At 63.4% G+C, this 18984-nt stretch overlaps 1 protein-coding gene across 6 annotated transcripts; it reads left to right on the top strand.

The window, feature by feature from the left end:
* Window positions 1-6: 6 nt before the first annotated feature.
* DEAF1 (DEAF1 transcription factor) lies at window positions 7-18337 on the top strand. Of its 6 annotated transcripts, none has more exons than XR_008427006.2 (12): window positions 7-747; window positions 3124-3221; window positions 4921-5050; window positions 5329-5475; window positions 5834-5973; window positions 6418-6483; window positions 7845-7971; window positions 8284-8412; window positions 8877-9005; window positions 10609-10861; window positions 16950-17036; window positions 17923-18337. XR_008427006.2 is itself a non-coding variant. In XM_053925714.2 (12 exons), the coding sequence occupies exons 1-12, from the start codon at window positions 459-461 to the stop codon at window positions 18025-18027; spliced, it is 1695 nt and encodes a 564-aa protein (XP_053781689.1). In that variant the 5' UTR covers window positions 7-458; the 3' UTR covers window positions 18028-18337. The 6 variants fall into 6 exon arrangements, 4 of the variants coding, with proteins under 4 accessions (XP_053781689.1, XP_053781688.1, XP_053781687.1 ...); XR_008427005.2 differs by having other exon boundaries at window positions 16947-17036; XM_053925714.2 differs by having other exon boundaries at window positions 10609-10856.
* Window positions 18338-18984: the final 647 nt, after the last annotated feature.

Genomic DNA, 18984 nt, shown 5'->3' with positions numbered 1-18984 from the left:
GGCGGAGCCTGTGGCGCGAGGCTCCCTCGCCTAGGCCGCGCTGTGTCGGTGGTCGGCGAGCTTCGGGCCCACGGTCGGCCACCTTGTGGGCCGGAGAGGGCGGCGGCGGCGGCCTCCTAGGCGCGAAGGAAGGCGGCGTCGAGGCGCTCGGAAACGCTCGTGCGGCCTCGTACCAGTTCGGACAGCCTCGGCTCCGTACTTCGGACCTTTTCGGATCTCCTCGGTTCCGGAGTCCTGGCCGTCGGCTAGGCTCTATTGGGCCACTTCGTGCCGGTTCGGCCTCTTCTCGGACGGCCTCGGCTCGGCTCGGCGCGCGGCTTCGGGCAGCCTCGGCTCGGCTGGGCTCGGCTGGGCTCGGCTCGGTTCGGGCGGCCTTCCTCGGGCGGCGCGCTTCGGGCTCCATCCCGGCCTTCGGGCGGCCCCGGCCAGCGCCTTCGGGCGGGCTCGGCGGAGTCCGGATGGAGGACTCGGACTCCGCCGCTAAGCAGCTGGGCCTGGCTGAGGCGGCAGCGGTGGCGGCCGCGGCCGCTGTGGCGGCGGCGGCCGCGGCCGCGGCGGGGAGTGAGGCCGAGGAGCCGGTGCTCAGCAGGGACGAGGACTCGGAGGACGACGGTGACTCGGAGGCAGAGCGCGAGACGCGGCGGGTGACGGCTGTGGCGGTGATGGCCGCAGAGCCCCGGCACATGGACATGGGCACCGAGGCCCTTCCCGGCCCCGATGAGGCTGCTGCGGCTGCCGCCTTTGCAGGCAAGTGCCGCGGGCCCGCGCCTTCCCTCACCTGCCCCGCGCGCACCTGCCACGCACACACCCGCTGCGCACCTGCCCTGCGAGACCAAGCCACACCTGCCCCGCGCACACCGGTCCTGTACACATCCCCTGCACACAGCTGAACGACCAGGCAACACCTGTCCCTGCACACCTGCCCCTGAACCCCCTGCACCTGCCCTGCACGCACCTAGAATGACCAGCCCACACCTCCCCTGCACACACCCGCTGCACTTGCCTCTCTCACACCTGCCCCGTACACACCCCCTGCACCACACACCTACCCTGTACAAGCCCCATGACCAGCCCGCCCACCCTCCCGGAGAACCTGCTGCACACCTGCCATGTGTCTGTTGTTCCTGCACACCTGCTCTGCATGCACACCTGCTTCCTCAGTCCCTTTTCCTTGTGACAGTCCTCCCTCTCCTGTTCAGCACTCTGCACTCTTTCCGGAACCTTCTCAGCACCTGCCGCTTGCCCTACCTGTCTTGTACATCTGTCCTGGGTGCATGTGACACAGTGGGGTGGGGGATGGGGTCAGACATGGATCCTGTCCTGGAGAAGCTGGAGGGTGGGCATGTCTGGTCACCCTGACTTCTAGGGACCCGTTCAGGTGCGACCTGAGGGCTGGGTGGCAAGACAGCAGTTACCCAGCCTGGGAAGACCAGCTGCTTTCTGGGGCAGTGACGCCAGAGGTTAGCTGCCTGTCTGTCCCCCACCTGTCCCCCTTTTGCTTCATGGCTCGTCCCTTCCCCGGATAGCATTTCCATCGAGCTCTCCTCCCAGGGGACGGCTGCTGGCCCAGGGTGCTGACCCATGTTCTGTTTATTGACACACGGAACATCTTCCTTCTCACGTGTTGGGGTCCATGGAGCCTCAGGGCGTGACCCACAGCTCTTTTCAGAGGTGGTGCCAGACTGCGTCCCACAGGAAGGGGACACTCTCCCGGGGGTGTCTTTGGGGCTCGGGGCTGAGTGCCTGAACCCTTGGAGAGCATCACGTGGCTGTGCGACGGCCAAGGCACTGTCCCCCGAGGGGCTTCGCGAGCTTCACAGTTGGACAGCAGCCTCCTGGTCCCCGTGTGTGTGGCCCCCGTGTGCGTGGTCCTGGCGCGCGTGGCCCCGTGCGTGTGCGAGGGCAAGTCTGCTGCGCACTCAGGCGTTCATTTAGCGCCGTGGGGGCCAGGCGGGGCTGGGTGTGCTCTGCGTGGGGTTTGTTTGGGGCCCAAGGAAAAGCAAGGAAAGGGCTCTGTTTTCATCCCTGGACTCTGGACCATCACTGGGACTCTGGGCCGTGGAGTTTCCTTCAGGCTTTTATCCTTTTCACAAACGTTATTCCAGGGGCAGAAACGTGACGTCATCTGTTATGACGTCAGAAAGGTGTATTGACGTTATTTTTTCCTGCAAAACTTTTTGGTTGTGTCGTGTGCGCCGAAGTGGTAACACTCTCTGCTACGTGTCGCAGAGGTTCAGGGGGCCCGGCGCCCTCGGAGGCCGCCTCCTTGGCATGTGCGGTCCTGGCGTGTGTGGTCCCACGTGTGTTCCTGGTGCATCTGGCAGACGGCTGCTTGCGTGGTCTTCAGATGGGGTCACCTCGGCACGTGGGCTCTGGGGGACAGCTGCAGGTGGCCGGGCGGTGGACAGGACAGGGACGGGGGTGTCCAGGGCCATTTGGTGAGTGTGGGTTAGAGGAACGAGCCGACATCTTTGCGGCAGTGTCACTGAGCACCTCCTGTGTGCCAGAGATGGCCCTGGGCACGGGGTGTCCTAGAGTGCTGTGCGACCCTGGGGCCACCGCCTGGCCCAGGAGGCCCTGTCCTCTTTGGAGCTCTCCAGGGTGGTGCCTGAGCTGAAGGGCGTGGTCCTCGGGAGGGGTGGAGCACAGGACGAGGGAAGGCTTGGGGGAGACCCTGGCTGAGTGGTGGGAGGGGAAGCGTGGGGCAGGTGGGTGCAGCACATGTGTGTGGGGACTGACTCTGCAGACACTCAGGGACACCTGGTGGTGTTCATGGAGGTGCAGGGGAAGGGTAGGCCCCCAGAGGGAGGAGTGGGAGGTAGGAGCAGGTGGGGGTACCTGTCTGGCTGGCGGCTATTGTAGGATGTGCTGGTTTTCTCCTAAAAGGGGCCAGAATCCGGGGGTGGCTGGCAGAGCCTGGGGACCCTGGACAGGCACAGCAGGTATGGGGAGGGACCCTCAGGGGCCTCTCACTGCGGTAGGAGGCTCTAACCTGGTGGGACAGAGCTGGCCAGACAGTGGCCTGGCAGTGCCGGTGAGGCTTCTGTATGAAGGGTCGGGGGATGCAGACTCCTGCCTCGGGTGGGCCCCGAGGACTCGCTGAGCCGGGCTCCTGTGTTTCAGAGGTGACCACTGTGACGGTGGCCAATGTGGGCGCCTCCGCGGACAACGTCTTCACCACGTCGGTGGCCAACGCCGCCTCGCTCTCAGGACACGTTCTGGTAAGCTGCTCTGCCCGCAGTGCGGGGCCGGCTTCTCCGCCCCAGCCTGGCCTCTGCACTCGGCTGCACCCTGGCAGGGAAGTTAGAGCTGAGGGGCACCTGCCCGTGAAGTGTGGGCAGGTGGAAGGACCCGTCTGAGACCTGCGGTCAGGGGACAGCGCTCCTGCCCTCCTGGCCAGGAGGCCACACAGGGTCCTTGGGGTGGGAGTTCCAAGCATCCTTCCAGGGCCCCCACCCCCCCTCTCCTGGTCTCCCAACGTTTGGAGGTCCCGCCCCCGCATCCTGCACAACTCCCTCTGCCCCCTGCCCCCCCTCCCCTGCCAGTCCCAGCCTGCTCTGCATCAGCGACCGCCCACCTCTTTACCACACAGCTGAGTCCCCTTCCCAGTGGCATTTGTACCCAGAGTCAGAGCCCACCTGTCACTGTTGCATTGCCGGTTTTTCTTTCATAGTTGAGGCCTTCTGTGACTTGGGGGACAGCTTGGTCTCCAAGCAGCAGGGGCCAGGGCTGGGCAGTCTCCAGAAAGAGGAGTAAACATCGTGGCTGGGGCCTTTGCCACGATGTTTAGGGTTCTTTGCACCTTGATCACACACCCGGGACCCCAGGCACCCGTTGGTCGAGTCACTGGTGTCGGATGGGCCACAAGCAGAGCTCCTGCCCGGGGCAGTAGATGGCAGTGAGGACCCCATGTGGGTGCAAGAAGCTTGGTCCATTTCCATGGGGCCCGGGCGCACAGGCTGACGGCCATGCCATTTTACACTCTCAGCCAGGCCCCTCCTCCCGGCAGCAGATGTTCCGACACATCAGGGAGCCAGGGCAGCCGAGTTGGGCCTCCTGTGTGTGGCCCCGTGCGTGGGCTGCAAGGACAGGGCCTGGAAACTGCGGGTGGAAAAGGACGACAGAGCGGCCCCGCCTGCTGCCTCCGAGGGATGCTCTGTGACTTGAGCAGGAGCCACAGAGATGCCCAACTGCGCGCTGCCCCAGGTCCCTGAGCGCAGGCCTGGTGCACACACACACGGGGTGGGATCCCCCCTCCCCTGGATAAACCGCTGCCACTCTCCTGACTGGAGGCTGGCGTTTGCAGACGTGAGGCCGGTCTCACTGGCCCTGGTTGGTTTTCCCCTCACCCTGACAGCATTCGACAACCTCAGACAGCTGGGTTTGGGCAGGTGCTTGGAGGCCCTGCATCGCCCAGGGCTGCCTGAGCGGGGCCGGTGGGCAGCAGGGTGGGCCTCAGCTCTGGCAGGGATGGGGAGGCTGAGCCGGGATGGCCCGGAGGGGTCAGCGAGTCGCGGACAGGCATGATGCAGTGTGGTTGGGCCATCCTGCTCTCTGGCAGTGTGGGCGGAGGTCCCTGGATGGGACACAGTGTAGGAAGGGGGTCCTGGGCCAGGCTGCTGGGAGACCCTCCCTCGAGACCCATGCCCATGGACATTCGGGCACTTCCTGTTCCCAGGGTTTCACGGAACATGCTGATTCTGTGACTTTGACACGCAACCTTGAGTGCTTGCTCAGGGCCGCAGACCTAGTGCTGTCTCTTCCGGGGGTGGCTCTGTGTTCAAGTCTTAGTGACGTCTTTGGAAGAGACCAGGGAGCGTGGCAGGCGTCCCCTGGTTGGTAGGAGCGCGGCCCGCTGCGGCGGGCGACCTGCCCGTGGCTGCAGAGACAGTGTCATGGACCGGACGCTCTCCCCTCCAGTCTGGTAGGACCGCCCTGCAGATTGGAGACAGCCTGAACGCCGAGAAGGCCACGCTGATTGTCGTGCACACCGACGGGAGCATCGTGGAGACTGCGGGGCTGAAGGGGCCAGCTGCTCCGCTCACCCCAGGTAGGGCTCCCCGCTCCCTGCCCAGCAGGCCGTGCCTTGGGGGCCGACCCGCTTGTTTCTGTGGCAGATTGGGAATGCAAGTGGTCTGCAGTGTGAGTAGAGAAGGTGGGGCTTGGGGGCTGAGACAGAGCTCCCCGGAGTAGAAGGGCAGCAGCAGCCGGGGGGTGTGCTGGGGGCACGTGAGCGCCCGCCCGTGGGAGCCTGGCTGAGGTCACTGTACTCTCTGGAGTCTTCCAGTGCACTCGGGGTCTGTCACTGTTCAATGCTTTCTTGGCCAGGTCCTCAGTCCCCTCCAACGCCCCTGGCTCCCGGCCAGGAGAAAGCAGGGAGCAGATACAACTGGGACCCGTCGGCCTACGACAGCGAGCTGCCCGTGCGCTGCCGGAACGTGAGCGGCACCTTGTACAAGAGCAGGCTGGGCTCAGGTGGGGCGCCGCCCTTGAGTGGGAGAGCCCTGTTGCCTGCCGCCCGCCCTCCCCTGCACGCTGGGGCCCTGTGAGCCAGTGAGGGGCATCTGCGACGCCAGGGGCGCCCTGGGGAGGGCGGGGCAACCTTGGGGGCAAGCAGAAAGCACAATGACCCTGGCTCAGCTCGGCGACCTGCAGGCAGGGGGTCCTAGAAGCAGGAGGGTGTCGTGAGCACAGTGTGCTGACCGTGGGCAGTGGCCGCAGACCCAGTGGGCGGGCAGATTTGCCCCAGCCTGCGGGGTTGGCAGTGGGGGCAGGTGAGGTACCGCAGGCCTGGATGGGAAGCAGGAACGGACCACCGCCCTTGCTGTCCCAGGAGGCCGGGGCCGGTGCATCAAGCAGGGGGAAAACTGGTACAGCCCTACGGAGTTCGAAGCCATGGCCGGGAGAGCCAGCAGCAAGGACTGGAAGCGGAGCATCCGCTACGCCGGCAGGCCGCTGCAGTGCCTCATCCAGGTGCCGTGCAGGTGCCCTCTGTGGCCGGGGGGCAGGGCCAGCTGCGGGCCCCGGGCTGGACTCCCACTGGGAGCAGATGGGTGTCAGCCCCTTGGGCAGGTCACTGGACCTCTGTGTTTCTCAGCCTCCTGACGTTGCGAATAGGACGATGGTGGCGGGAGGGTGGGGCGGGGCCGGGCCGGAGGACTGGGCGAGGGAGGCAGTCGCCCTGAGTTCCCGGGACCGCCCTCTGTGCCAGCCTCCTCCTCAGAGGGGGCTTCTGGGAGGTCTCTGCAGCTTAGCCTCCTGGGGGTCAGTCAGGGAGGGGTGCTGTGGAACTTACTAGAAGGAGAGGGGTATGTCCCGCCACCAGCCAAGGCACCTGGGGAAAGGTTCTGGAAGTGGCAGGATTCGTCGTTCTGAACGAGCCACGTTCAGGGCCGACGCGGCGCCTTCTCGTCCCAGGACGGGATCCTGAACCCTCACGCCGCGTCCTGCACCTGTGCCGCCTGCTGTGACGACATGACCTTGGTGAGTGGCTGGAGGTCACATGCCTGGTGGGCCCTTGGAGCCTCTCTGTCCAGGCACTATCCTTATGGCCCTGGGGCTCGTTTGTCCCTGTGTCCCTGGCACCCCGTCGGACCACCCAGAGGTGGTTCCCAGTTTCCCGCACAAGTTCGGTTTTCGCTCCCGGCTGTGCCGCACGGTTGGTTGGCGTGTCTCCTGCAAACCGGGAGGTTGAGGGCTCGATTCCCAGTCAGGGCGCATGTCTGTGTTGCGGGGGTTCCATCCCCCGTCAGGGCGTGTGCGAGAGGCAGCTGACCCATGTCTCTCTCCCTCTCTCTCCCACTCCCTTCCCCTCTCCAAAATCAGCCAGCAGGTCCTGGGGTGAGGATAAAAACATTCCGTTTTCACACGTTACTCCAGTGGCTGATACCCTGGCAGGGGCACATGGGTGGCCCCTGAGTGGTCCGGGGACGCTGACGGAAATGTCCTAGGAAACGGAAGGCTCCTGTGATGTCACCTGTTGACCCCGAAACAGAAACTTTTTCTTGAAGATTTTACTTACTTTTAGAGTGAGGAGAAGAGGGGGAGAAATAGAGGGAGAGAAACATCACTCTGGGGTTGCCTCTCACGAGGCCCCCACGCGGGACATGGCCCGCAACCCAGGCGTGTGCCCTGACTGGGAATCAAACCAGCGACCGTTTGGTTCGCAGGCCAGCGCTCAGTCCACTGAGCCACACCAGCCAGGACGAGGTACTTTTTTTTAACAACAGTATCTCATCAGGTAAGGAGTGTCGATGCAGACGTGGAAACCACAAAGGAGAATCAGATGGAAATTCTAGAACTGAAAGCAAACTTCCTGCCTAGGGCCACTGGATGTGCCCCCCAGCAGCTTATGGCCACGGAAGGGTGTGGTCCTTTCCGGAGCTCGGAACACTCAGCCAGGCGGTCGTCCCTGAGGATCTGGGGACTCGCCCTGGCAGCCATCTGGCTGGGGCCTCCTCCCCAGGAGCTGCCCATTTTCCTGTTGTGTCTGGCCCACAGGGTTTTCTGGTTTAGTTAATGGCCACAGTGCCACCTCCTTCCTGTTGGGGACAAGTGTCTGCTGCTCCTTCTGGGTGGCAGTCTCTCCTCTCCCCTTCACTTGGTCCCGAAGTGAATTCCTGGAATTCCGGGATTCCATCGACAACTCTCTCTGGTTTTACAGCACCGTTGTTCATAGGTTCTTTTTGCAAGTACCTTTTCTATCATTGTAAGGAATTTGGGGCCTAAAGAGAGGGGGGAGCTCTGAGAGCTTGGACGACCGGAGATGGGCCCCACTGAACCTGTAGACCGTGCGAGGGCCACATCCGCGCCCAGCATCCCCGTGTCACTGTGCTTTCCCCCAGAGCGGTCCCGTCCGGCTCTTCGTCCCCTACAAACGGCGCAAGAAGGACAACGAGCTGCCCGCAGCCCCAGGGAAGAAGGAGGCCGCCAAGAATATCACGCTGCTCCCGGCCACCGCCGCCACCACCTGTGAGTGCCCACAGCAGGCCTCTCCTTTTCTCCTTGTGCCCATTGCTGTCACGCCTTGGTGTCCCCTGTGGGCACCCATTTAAAGCAGATCCCACAGGGCTGGCAGGCCCCTCGATGTTCCCCGCTCCCCCTCTCTGCCCTGCTTGCCCCTCGGGGACGGCCTGGTCATCTCCCCCGAGGTGGCCAGGGTCCCCCATCTCTTACGTGTCCTTGCAGAGGTGACAGCGGCGCACACAGTGCCCGCGCTCGGGCCTCGGGCTCCGCGGTCCTGCTGAGCCCCGCCGTGTGGTAAAAAGCACTCTGCTTTTCCAGTTACTGTGACCCCCTCAGGACAGATCACTACCTCTGGTGCACTGACCTTTGACCGGGCATCCACTGTGGAAGCCACCGCAGTCATCTCGGAGAGTCCGGCACAGGGCGACGTCTTTGCGGGAGCCACAGGCGAGTTGTCTCAGCACCTGCCCCACCCCTGCCCAGCTGGGCTTGGTGGTCTGGCTCTCAGAGGGCTCTCAGCCGGTGCAGGGAGCTGTGTGGGCAGCAAGCGGGTGTGAGCAGGGGCGGGGCAGGGGGCGGGGAGGTTTGGGGTTGAGGAGTTGGGCGGAGCCCTACGACCTGAAAGCTGTGCGCCTGCGCGGCCCTGTGGAGACCGGGAGCCCCGCTTGTGGTGTGAGTGTCCAGCAGCCCCACTGGGGGGGCGACCCGCCATGAAAGTGACTGTTTGGGTTGTGTCCCCCCCCGGCGTATCCCAGATTCTGTCAGTGGCACATTCACACCCACGCGTCTCGGAAGGCCCCCTGCGGTGGGAGCTGCCCCCGGGATGGCGTGGTTGGGGACCCTGAGTGACCTCACAGCTGTGCCGCCAGCAGCGGGGTCACCAGTCCGCCCTGCCCCTTTCTCACCGACAGTGCAAGAAGCGGGCGTGCAGCCCCCATGCAGGGTTGGCCACGCGGAGCCCCACTACCCCGGGTACCAGGACAGCTGTCAGGTCGCGCCCTTTCCGGAAGCTGCGCTGCCAACCGCTCATCCCAAAATAGGTCAGTTTGGAAGAGCTGCTTGCCCACGCAGGTGGCTGTCCTTGGCATTGCTCTTCTCAAAGGGCTTTGTAGGCGAAGGAGGTGTGTTTGCTTTTCTCCGTGGACGCCCTGACTTGGGGCTGCGCCCACCACAGTGTGTCAGCAGAGCATTTGAGGACACAGCTACACCCGGTCCCTGTGGGGTGTGCGGGGGCCGTGTGCCCCGAGAAGGCGGGGGCCCTGCCAGGCCCGGCAGGAAGGCCGCCAGTCTCCCCCCAGGAGGAGCTGGCACTGACCTTGGTGATTCCTTTCAAGTTCCGCACACATTTCTGCCCCCGCACTCACAGTGTGCGTCTCACAGCTGCAGACGAGGCCACAGTTTCGTAAACTCGTGACCACAGGGCACCTGCTTGTCCCACCCTCTCCTTGTCCCGTATAAACTCCCCTCTCGCCTCAGGTCATGCTGCTTCTGCCTCTTGCCCCACGGTGCCGCCAGTGCCCAGGGCCAGGCCGGTGCCGGCGGATGCAGCTGGGCTGGGCTGGGTGGGGGCTGCCCTCCGGTGTGGTCAGCGTGGGCCCGCCGGCGCTGCCTCCTCACGCATGTCTTCCTTTCGGCGTGGCCTCGCCACCTCCTGTTTCACTCTCTGGGCTGTAGCCTGTTTCTGTCATTATTTTGTCCCAAACCGTCCCAGATTTGGCTCATTCTCCTCAAGCACCTCCCCACTTCTGACACAGGGAGAGGTGAGAGGCTCATTTCGGGTCTTCAGCTCCACCGGGAGCCCTGGAGCTCTTGGCGGGATGTTGTTGGGAGGCCCGGTCCGGCCTACCTTAAGCACCAAGTCCAGGGGCCTCACACCGGCCTGAAACGGCCACGGGGTGTGTTGGCACCAGGGTGCAGGCGTGGGCTGCAAACCAGGGCTTTTCCCTGCAAGGCCCCTGCCCCTGCCGGGTGGCGACCACTGCTGCTGGGGTGCCCCTGCTCCCAGGCTGGGTGTTGAGCCCCCACGTCCTGCCCAAACCACAGAAACCACAGGTGCCCGCACTCCCTCCTTCCCATCTGTGTAACTTTCCGCTCCGACTGAGAAACTGTGGTTGATGGGCCCAGACTCCCGAGCTCACAGGGTTCAGCCAGCAGGCTCCCGGCTCCCTCCCACCACACGGCGGAGGTGACGTGGGTCAAGGAAAGTGTGTGTCCTAGTGCGCCATGCTCTAAATCACACGGGCGCTGTCACCAGCTCACCACCAGAGCCCAGCCGCCCACCCCAGCAGCGCACACTCCACCCGACCGGTGCGGCCCCATCTGTGAGGTGGTCCTGGGGCCACGTCCTCACCGTGTGCTCTCCTCTTGACTGGTCCTGCGGCGGCTGGTGGCCACGCTGCCTGAGCACCTTTTGCTCACGGCTTGTGCCTGTTGTCTGAATGCCAGGCTGCCGGCCTGTGGCTATGGCACTAGAAGGCACGGAGCGTCCCTGTGTCAGGCGCACTTTAGGAGCAGGCCGGGGACATGCGTGGCCGCCTACCACTCCACCCCACTGCCCATGCTGGGTGGGGGTTCCTGACGGGGGTGCTGGGACACCAGGAGCCGTGCTAATGCGGTCTTTGTCTTGCTCTCTCAACATCCCAGTGCTGACCTCCCTGCCGGCCCTGGCGGTCCCACCCTCCAACCCCAGCAAAGCCGTCTCTCCCACGGTGGTCAACGGCCTGGAGATGTCGGAGCCACGGAGCTGGCTGTACCTGGAAGAGATGGTCAACTCCTTGCTCAGCACAGCCCAGCAGCTGAAGACGCTGTTTGAACAAGCCAAGCAGGCCAGCTCCTACCGAGAGGCCGCCGTGGCCCAGGCCCGGGTGCAGGCCGACACCGAGCGGAAGGAGGTAATGTGAGTGCTGGTGGAACCTCGGGGCCCTGGTGACTGGGGCACAGGTGTGGCCCGCACCACCGCACCAGGGACCGGGCAGGGTCAGAACAGCGTGGCGAGCTGTGCGGTGCGTTTCACGGCCAGCGTGGGAGACGCTGTGAGTTGGGGGTTGGGGCTGACAGCGCGCGGGGGCAGGGGTGGTGCTGGCTCCCCGGGACGCACACGGGGTGGGGCGGTGCTGCGCATGTAGCTGATCTCCCTCACTCTCAGCCGGCTTGCGTTGCGTTTGTAAGCAGGAGTCAAAGTGATTCCCTTTTTTAAATCTTTTAAAAAATTTATTGCTCTTAGAGGTAGAGATGTCGGTCTGTTGTTAAACTTACTGATACACTCATTGGCTGACTTTCTTTTAAAGATTTTATTTGTTTATTTTTAGACAGAGGGGAAGGGAGGGAGAGAAACATCAGTGCGTGGTTGCCTCCCACGCGCCTCCCACTAGGGACCTGGCCTGCAACCCAGGCTGTGCCCTGACAAGGAATCGAACTGGCAACTCTTTGGTTTGCAGGCCGGCACTCAATCCACTGAGCCCCACCAGCCAAGGCTTTTGGCTGATTCTTGGGTGCACCCTGACCGGGATCGAAACTGCCGCCGTGGTGTATTGGGACGGTGCTCCAACCAGCCGAGCTGCCCAGCCAGGGCTCACTTGATTTTCTTCTGCCAAGTCTATATGCGAATAATTTTTCACTTATTTCTACTTCTTATAGATCAGAAGAAAGAAGAGCTTTTAAGGTTCTTAATTTTCTAAATGATTTCTTAATATGTGATTAACTGTTTTCTTTAAAACCTTCTTTTTAGTTACAGTTGACGTACAACATTACCTTAGTTTCAGGTGTACGATGTGGCGGTTAGACACTCATCAGGTGACCCCCGGTAAGGTGGCACCCACCTAGCCATAGTGCTTCACTTGTTTCCAAAGAAGAAAAATGGCGCTTCGATACCTAAAGAGATCACTTGAAATACTTAATATACTCCAGCCCTGGCTGGCTTGACTCAGGGGACTGAGTGCAGGCTGCGAACCAACGGGTCGCCAGTTCGATTCCCAGTCAGGCCACATGCCTGGGTTGCGGGCCAGATCCCCAGTAGGGGGCGCCTGAGAGGCAACCACACATGTTTCCCTCCCTCTTTCTCCTTCCCTTCCCCTCTCTCTAAAAATAAAGTAGATAAAGTCTTTAAAATACATGTATATGTAATTCCAAACTAATACCTACTCAATGCTGAATTTTATGGGAAAGAGAAAAAGCTTAAGGACCACCAAGAGAGAAAATTATTCCCTCAAATAACGTGGGCCCGACTCTGCGCCCTCAGAGCAGGCCTCAGCGTCTGTGCCGCGTGGGGGGTGGGTTTCCAACAACCCAAGTCCTCGCCCGCCGGGCAGATGCCCGCTGCCAGCAGGCCACCGCCGGCCTGTCCGCCCCTCAGGGCCGACCGCCGTGAAGCCAAGGTCCACAAAGAACGTGAGGGCAGGAGCAGCTGCCTGGGCTCTGCCGGCAGAGAAGTGAAACCGAACCGACAGCGGCTGCAGCCCCTGCAGTTGGCCAAAGGCACCTGACGCCCGCGGGGAAGTGAAACCGCCAGCCACACCGAGAAGGCCTGTGAGCCGGCTCGGCTCTGCTTCGTACAGCAGAACTGCCTTTCAGCCCATTAGTTGCTTGGGGAACATTTGGGGGGCAAGGTGCTTGGAGGGAAAATGCCAGCCACAGTCCCGGCACCCGAGTGTCCCCAGCCTGTGCCCAGGACCCCAGGAGACACCTCCCCCCCCGCGCTGCCCCCGCTCTGAGGAAGCCTGCCTGTCCCCACATTCAGGGAGAGACACTGGTGGTGTCGGCCCTCAGGGAGAACCCCCCCGACGGCCTTTGCTGGGCCAGGCAGCAGACCGGGCGTCCGCACGGCTCTTCCGTATGTCCCATCTCTCTGCTGTGTCCCCAGCTATCACCTGGGGGGGGGCCTCTTTTCCTTTGGTTCACGGAATTTTTCCATCGAGTCCTTAGTGGACCCAGCCCCGGGTCCCCTCAGGATCTCTCTGCGACCTGTTTCTGCTTGGCTGCGGGCCATTTTCCTTTCTTCACCCGTCCCTCATTTCCAGGGGTTTGGACATTGTGTTGTTTCGTGGGAGAGCCTGTTGGGTTCAGTGATCTTCCTCCCCCGAGAGTGTCGAATGGGTCCCAGGAAGCGGGTGGACTCCGGGCTGGTCCTCTCTCCACCTCTTTGGGGCGGTGTGTGCCGGCCCCTCCATCTGGGGCGTGTGGCTTTCCTGGGGTATAGGGAGACCCCGGACCACAGCCCTCACACTTCACGTGCTACGCCTCCTTTTTGTCGGGCCGAGTTCCCCGCTGGCGCTCCAGGGCTCCCAGCTTTCAGAGGACTGTTTCTGTGTCTCTTCCGTGGTCATCTGGGCGGCTCTGGCACAGCCAGGGTGGCAGCCCGCGCTTGCTTCCCGTGTGAGCGTGACGCATGGCACATGGCGGATGTGGGGTTGTGCTGTTGTGCAGCTGGCTGTTTGCGCTGTAATTTCTACGTCCTTGGTGTACTGATCTTTTTAAAGATTTCATTTATTTCCTTTCGGAGAGCGGGGAAGGGAGGGAGAGAAGCATCGATGTGTGGTTGCCTCTCATGTGCCCCCCAACCAGGGACCTGGCCTGCAGCCCAGGCGTGCGCCCTGACCGGGAACTGAACTGGCCACCTTCCACTCTGTGTAGGACGGTGCTCAACCCGCTGAGCCAGGCGGGTCAGGGCTCTGGTCACATACTTCAGACAAATCCCTAACACGAAAAATAGAAGCTCATGGACGTGTTTTCTTCATGGAAGTGTGATTTACACACCATAAAATTCACCCTTTTAAAGTGTGCGACACCGTAGCTTTCAGTAAACTCACAAACTTGTGCGTCCATCACGCTGTCTGCTTCCGGAACACTCCGTCACCCCGAGGCACCCAGGACGGCGGGTCTGCGGGTCCCGGATGTTTTACAGAGGTGGACGCGCGCTGGGGCCTCCGCTCTGGCGTCTCGCTGGGCACCACAGACCTCGCCCCTCCTCACGGCAGCTGGTGTGAGCCTCGTGCCTCCGCGTGGCTGCGTAGCAGCCCACCGTGCGGACGCCCGCGTTTCGTGGCTGAGGCCCCTGGGGTTGCTCCTGCTTTCTGGCTGCTCAGAAAACGTTGTCACTCCTCTTGGGCTGGTTGGGACTGTGGGTTGCGTGGTGACCCTACGTCTGTCTAACTTTTCAGGGCGCTGCCAGCCTGTGTTCCATGCGGCTGCACTGCAGGCGTCCCCAGCTGCAGGGCGTGCGGGCTTCACGGGTCCCACGCCACCTGCTGCCACCTGCGCTGGGGCTCCACCATCCTGGGGGGCTGTGGGGGTGTCTGCGGTTTGACTTGCCTCTCCTTGAGGATGCAAGAGTGTCGTCTCAGGCGCCTGCGGCCATGTGCGGGCCTCTGGGTCAGGTCTCCCCAGATCCTGTGCACGTTGTAAATCGGGTAAAAGAATCAGTGTGTTATAGCAGGTGAGGTTGTTCGTTGATGCCATAAATGTTACCGATCACCTGTTACATGGCAAGAACTGTTCGGATGACACACGTTGGTGGCTTTTGTAACCTCCCCCCATAGTCCAGAGATTTGGGGATCATTTTAAAGGGCGGGGTAGGGACACGAGGTGTAGATACCCTGCGGGGCAGTTCCCTTGTGCCCCTCAGCCCAGGTGTGCAGAGGACACTGGCCAGCTGCCCGGCGGTCCGTCCGTCTGTCCGTCCACAGGTTCCTGCAGGTCAGGGAAGCAGGTTTTCACACAGCTGTCCTGGCGTGTTTGGGGACGAAAAGGGACTGTCTGGTGTGTTTTCTGACTCAGGTTGCTGTGGAAGCATATCGGGAACAGGCCCTTGGTTCTTATTTAGAATCACCCTGAATCACGGTCCCAGCCCCCCGCCCCATGCCTTGTTCCTCCCCCAGGGGACACGGGCCACACAGACAGGGCCAGCTGCCCCGAAATCTGAACTCCCTGCCGAGGAAACGAAAGGGAGATGTTCTCCACTGTTAGTTCCTCATTTCCCTGCACTGGCCCTTGACCTCTCTCTCTGTGAGGTTTAGGGGGAGGTTCCCCCACCCCCAGCGGGCATGCCCAGAGGGCAGACGGCCGGAAAGTGTGCCCTGCCCCAGGTGCGGCACTGCTGAGCCAGCGGCCCCATCAGCTGCTGTCACTCTCACGGGAACAGCCCCAGCTCAGCCACCTCCCTTCTCAGAGGGTCCAGAGCTGAGTCCTGTGACCGTGGCAGGTGGCAGGCCGCCAGGGCAGAAGGGCGCTGGTGAGCCAGGGACCCAGACCCAGATGTGGGGATGTGGCTGTGTTGGAGGTCCCCGCGTGGAAAACTGGGCTTGGTGTTTCATTTGTAATTTGATGCATTTCTCAGAAAGAAATGTGGCAGGAAATCCCTTTATCCTGAAATCCCCTGAGGGGAGGCTGCCCTGCCCCCGAGGCAGCGCCTGAGCCTGGGAAGTGGCTGTGCCACCCCCTCGGCTCTGGACACACTGTGACCTTCCTACACCATCTGCAGACAGAGACACAGGCCACTGTGTGCTGGTGGCCAGTGGGCAGGGAGGGCGAGGCGGGGATAATGGTGACGCGAGGAGACGGGCCTCGGGGTGGCGGGCACACAGCACACCCCGTGGGTGGGGCCTCAGAACTGTGCCTCTGCAGCCTGCGTGGCTTCGTTAACTGGTGTCACCCTCCAGACCCAATGAAAAGGAAGCCGCAGTGGTCAGAGGCTGAGCACACCAGCCGGAGGAGGCCGGGACACGGCCGACCTCATGCAGGCGACGCCGTGGTGCAGGAGAGCACTGGCCACACTCAGCGCCCGTGTCCCCTCCGGCTCCGCGGGCAGGTCTGGGCTCTGCGGCCGGGTCGGCCTGGGCGCCTGGACTCTCGGTTCTTGCAGAGTGAAGGGCTGTCGGGTGACAATGGACAACTTGGATGTCTCTTCTGCAGCGGCCTCCTGGGACTGGGCACTCTGACCTGAGCCCCGTCTGAGGGGGGAGGCTCCCGCCGTGTCCCTGGAGCACGGGGACAGCAGTGACCCAGGGCGTGATCGCAGCGTGGTGGCAAGAGCTCATGAGGTCCCGGTGTTGCCCACGCACTTGCTGAGGGGTTTCTGCCGCGGGACCGGGGCGTCAGCCAGCCTGAGAGTGACTTTCCACGCTCGCGCCCATGCCACCAGAGAACAGGGGGGCACGTTCGCACGGTTTGCCTACGCCGCCGGTAACCTTTGGGATCGCAGAGGCAAGCCCGAGAGCCGAGGAGGGGAGCTGCCCCTCGGACCCTCCCACAGCGGCGGCCGCAGGTCCGAAGGGCCGGGACCTCGCCCCCAGCCCGTGGCCGCGGCAGCAGTCCGCTTCACACTGGCTGTTTGGGGTTTGAAAACCGCGTTTCCAGCTGTGACCGTGGGCGCTGCCCGGTGTGTGTAATTAGCCCGGCTGGCTAATGGGGCGGAAGAGCAGATGCCTCACAAGGGCAGCGCGTCCCGCGTGGGGCGCGGGGTCCGGGCCGCCCACCGCACAGCGCCCTTGGACCCTCCGCGCCCACGGGCCGGATCTGTTTTCTCCGGGAGCGTTGCGTTGTCAGCTGCAGTCCGGCCGCGCGAACGGAAGCGGCCCCTCGGGTTTCGTGTGGCGCCCCGTCTTCTGAAGGGAGCGCACACCGTGAGGATTTCTGAGTGGGCAGAGTTGCTCGTGGAAAATACTGCGCGCGGTGAACATGGCGTCTTGCAGAGAAGGGAGCCGGAGTCGGAACAGCCCGGGGCGCCGGCTCTGCAGAGAACAGTGCGGCGCCACCGTTCAGGGTTCCGGGAAACAAAAAGTGCGCTTCCGCGAGCCGCTGGGCGGCGGGCGCGGAGTGGGGTTGGGGACGGGGTGTGTGCCGACCGGAGACTGGACGGCTTTGAGAACTCTGTCCCCAGGCTCGGTGCTGTGGACAGGGTGGGAACGAGGCCACCTGGGGGCGGCGCACGTGCTGGGGGCCGGGGGACCCCTGTCGCCCGCGCCGCGCTGACAGCTCTGTCCTTGCAGCAGTCCTGCGCCAACTGCGGCCGTGAGGCCCTGAGCGAGTGCACCGGCTGCCACAAGGTGAACTACTGCTCCACCTTCTGCCAGCGCAAGGTAGGCCCCGCCCCGCCGGGGGTGGGGGGTACTCGCCCTGGCCTTTGACCTTGGGGTCGGCGCCCCCAGCCCTGGACGCCTCCTCACGGTCACAAGAGTCAGTGATTGGACACCTGTGTGTTGCTGGCCTTTGGCCTTTGGTGGTAGGGAGGTGAACAGCAGGTTTCTGGCAGCCGGAGGGCTGGCTGTGGCCAGGGGTTTGGGACTTCCCACAGCCGGGGAGGCAGCTGTGGGCGGTGGGCCTCTCCTCGCCAGCGGTGTCCAAGCACTGTCCACTCTCAGCAGAAACCCTCGGGGGCTGGCGGCTGAGCAGGACCAGGTAGGGCGCAGCCCCTCAGTCCCGGAGCTCACCAGCCGCTTCCCCGTCCCGGAGCCCACCACCCGCTCCACGCACTGGTTTCTGTGCTTCCAGGGGCCATGTTCCCGTTCACTGCCGTCACGTCACTTTGTCCACACCTTCACCTCCCCCTGTGCCCAGGTCCCTGGCCTGCTGGCCTCCTGAGAGCCCTGGTCCAGGCTGAGGCTGTCGCGCATGGTGCTCAGCACCCCGTCCTGTCTGGAAACAGGCCCCAGGCCCCCGGCCGCCCGCGGGCGGCAGCCGCCAGCCTGGCCCCGGCTCCTGCAGTTACAAATGGCCCTGTGGGCAGCGACACCGGGTGTGGCCTGTTCCCCACACGCGCCACTCTAGCCCTGGGAGGCCTCAGAGCCCAGACACTTCTCAGTGTCCCGTGTTCTGGCTCCTCCTGGCCATCTGCCTGTGAGCTGGGCCTGAGCGGGGCACCGGCGGGCAGGGCCCGCGGGCACACAGGCTGTGGCCCCGGGTGGACACCCCTCGCTGCTGCCAAGCTGGCAGCTCCTGGTGACGCGGGTGTGTCCTTCCTGGCAGGACTGGAAGGACCACCAGCACCTGTGCGGCCAGGCGGCAGCCGTCACGGTGCAGGGGGATGAGGTCCACGTCGCCGAGAGCGTGATAGAGAAAGTCGCCGTGTGAGGGCCCGCCAGGCCCCCTCTCTGTGGTGCCGCGGGGCTGTCGCCGGCCCAGGACCCCTGGAGGCTGTGGGGGACATTGAGAATGTGAAGAAACTTGCTGGCCAAGTTATGAACAGACTGGAAGTGGCCCGTGTCCCTGGAGAACCACCTCTGTCCCGAGGCCCAAGGGAGGTGGCGCTACAGAGGATGGACCACCGCACGGTGCTCTTTTATTCTTGGATCAGGAGGGTCCGGACTTACCCACGGGTGTGTTGTGTTTGTAACACGGGTGTACATACATGTGTCTCAATAAAGTCGGTGTCCCTGCCCCACCTGGGCTCAGTCCTAGCCCCTGCTTCCCAGGCATGGGAGGCGGGTCGGCCACCTCGGCTTCCCAGCTCTGCTCCCACTGTGGAAAAGCCCCGGCTCGGTGTGGGACTGCGGGGACCTGGGCGCCTGCGGTGTCTTCCTGCTCTTATGTCACTGAGGAGCCGGAGCAGAGGCGGGTGCTGCCCCAGGTGCGGGTCCCTCAGGCCTCCAAGTGCTCAACCAGTCCCAGAAGTGACTTGCTCCTCATGGCCAGAACAAAGGGGCAGCCCATGTGTGACCTCATCCATTTCGTTCAAGTGACACCTGAGAACTCTGGACCCAGCTGGAGACCTGGCCCAGAACGTAGGCATGTGCCCAAAGTGGGAATCCAACCGGCGATCCAGACATCTGGTCTTCCTGGGGGGCAGGGGTAGCCCGAGCAAGAGGGTCAGCTGGGGGGGCCCTACCCTGCCTTGGGCACCCTGGGTGGCCGCTCCTACTGAGGATGGCTGCATGCCCTGGGGGGTGGAGGGGGGTCTGCCTCAGTGGAGTCAGCTCAGCTGTGTTCTCTAGAGACAGTGGGGGGGGGCACCTCAGCTGGTCCTTGGTCTGGGAGGGGCCTGGCCACTGACCCCAGTGTCTGCGGGGTGACTTGTGCACGTCTCCCGCC

Source organism: Desmodus rotundus, chromosome 5 (genome assembly GCF_022682495.2).
Source record: "Desmodus rotundus isolate HL8 chromosome 5, HLdesRot8A.1, whole genome shotgun sequence".
Classification (NCBI taxonomy): domain Eukaryota; kingdom Metazoa; phylum Chordata; class Mammalia; order Chiroptera; family Phyllostomidae; genus Desmodus; species Desmodus rotundus.
The sequence above is the reverse complement of the archived record's forward strand: the minus strand, read 5'-3'. Positions and strand labels throughout refer to the sequence as shown.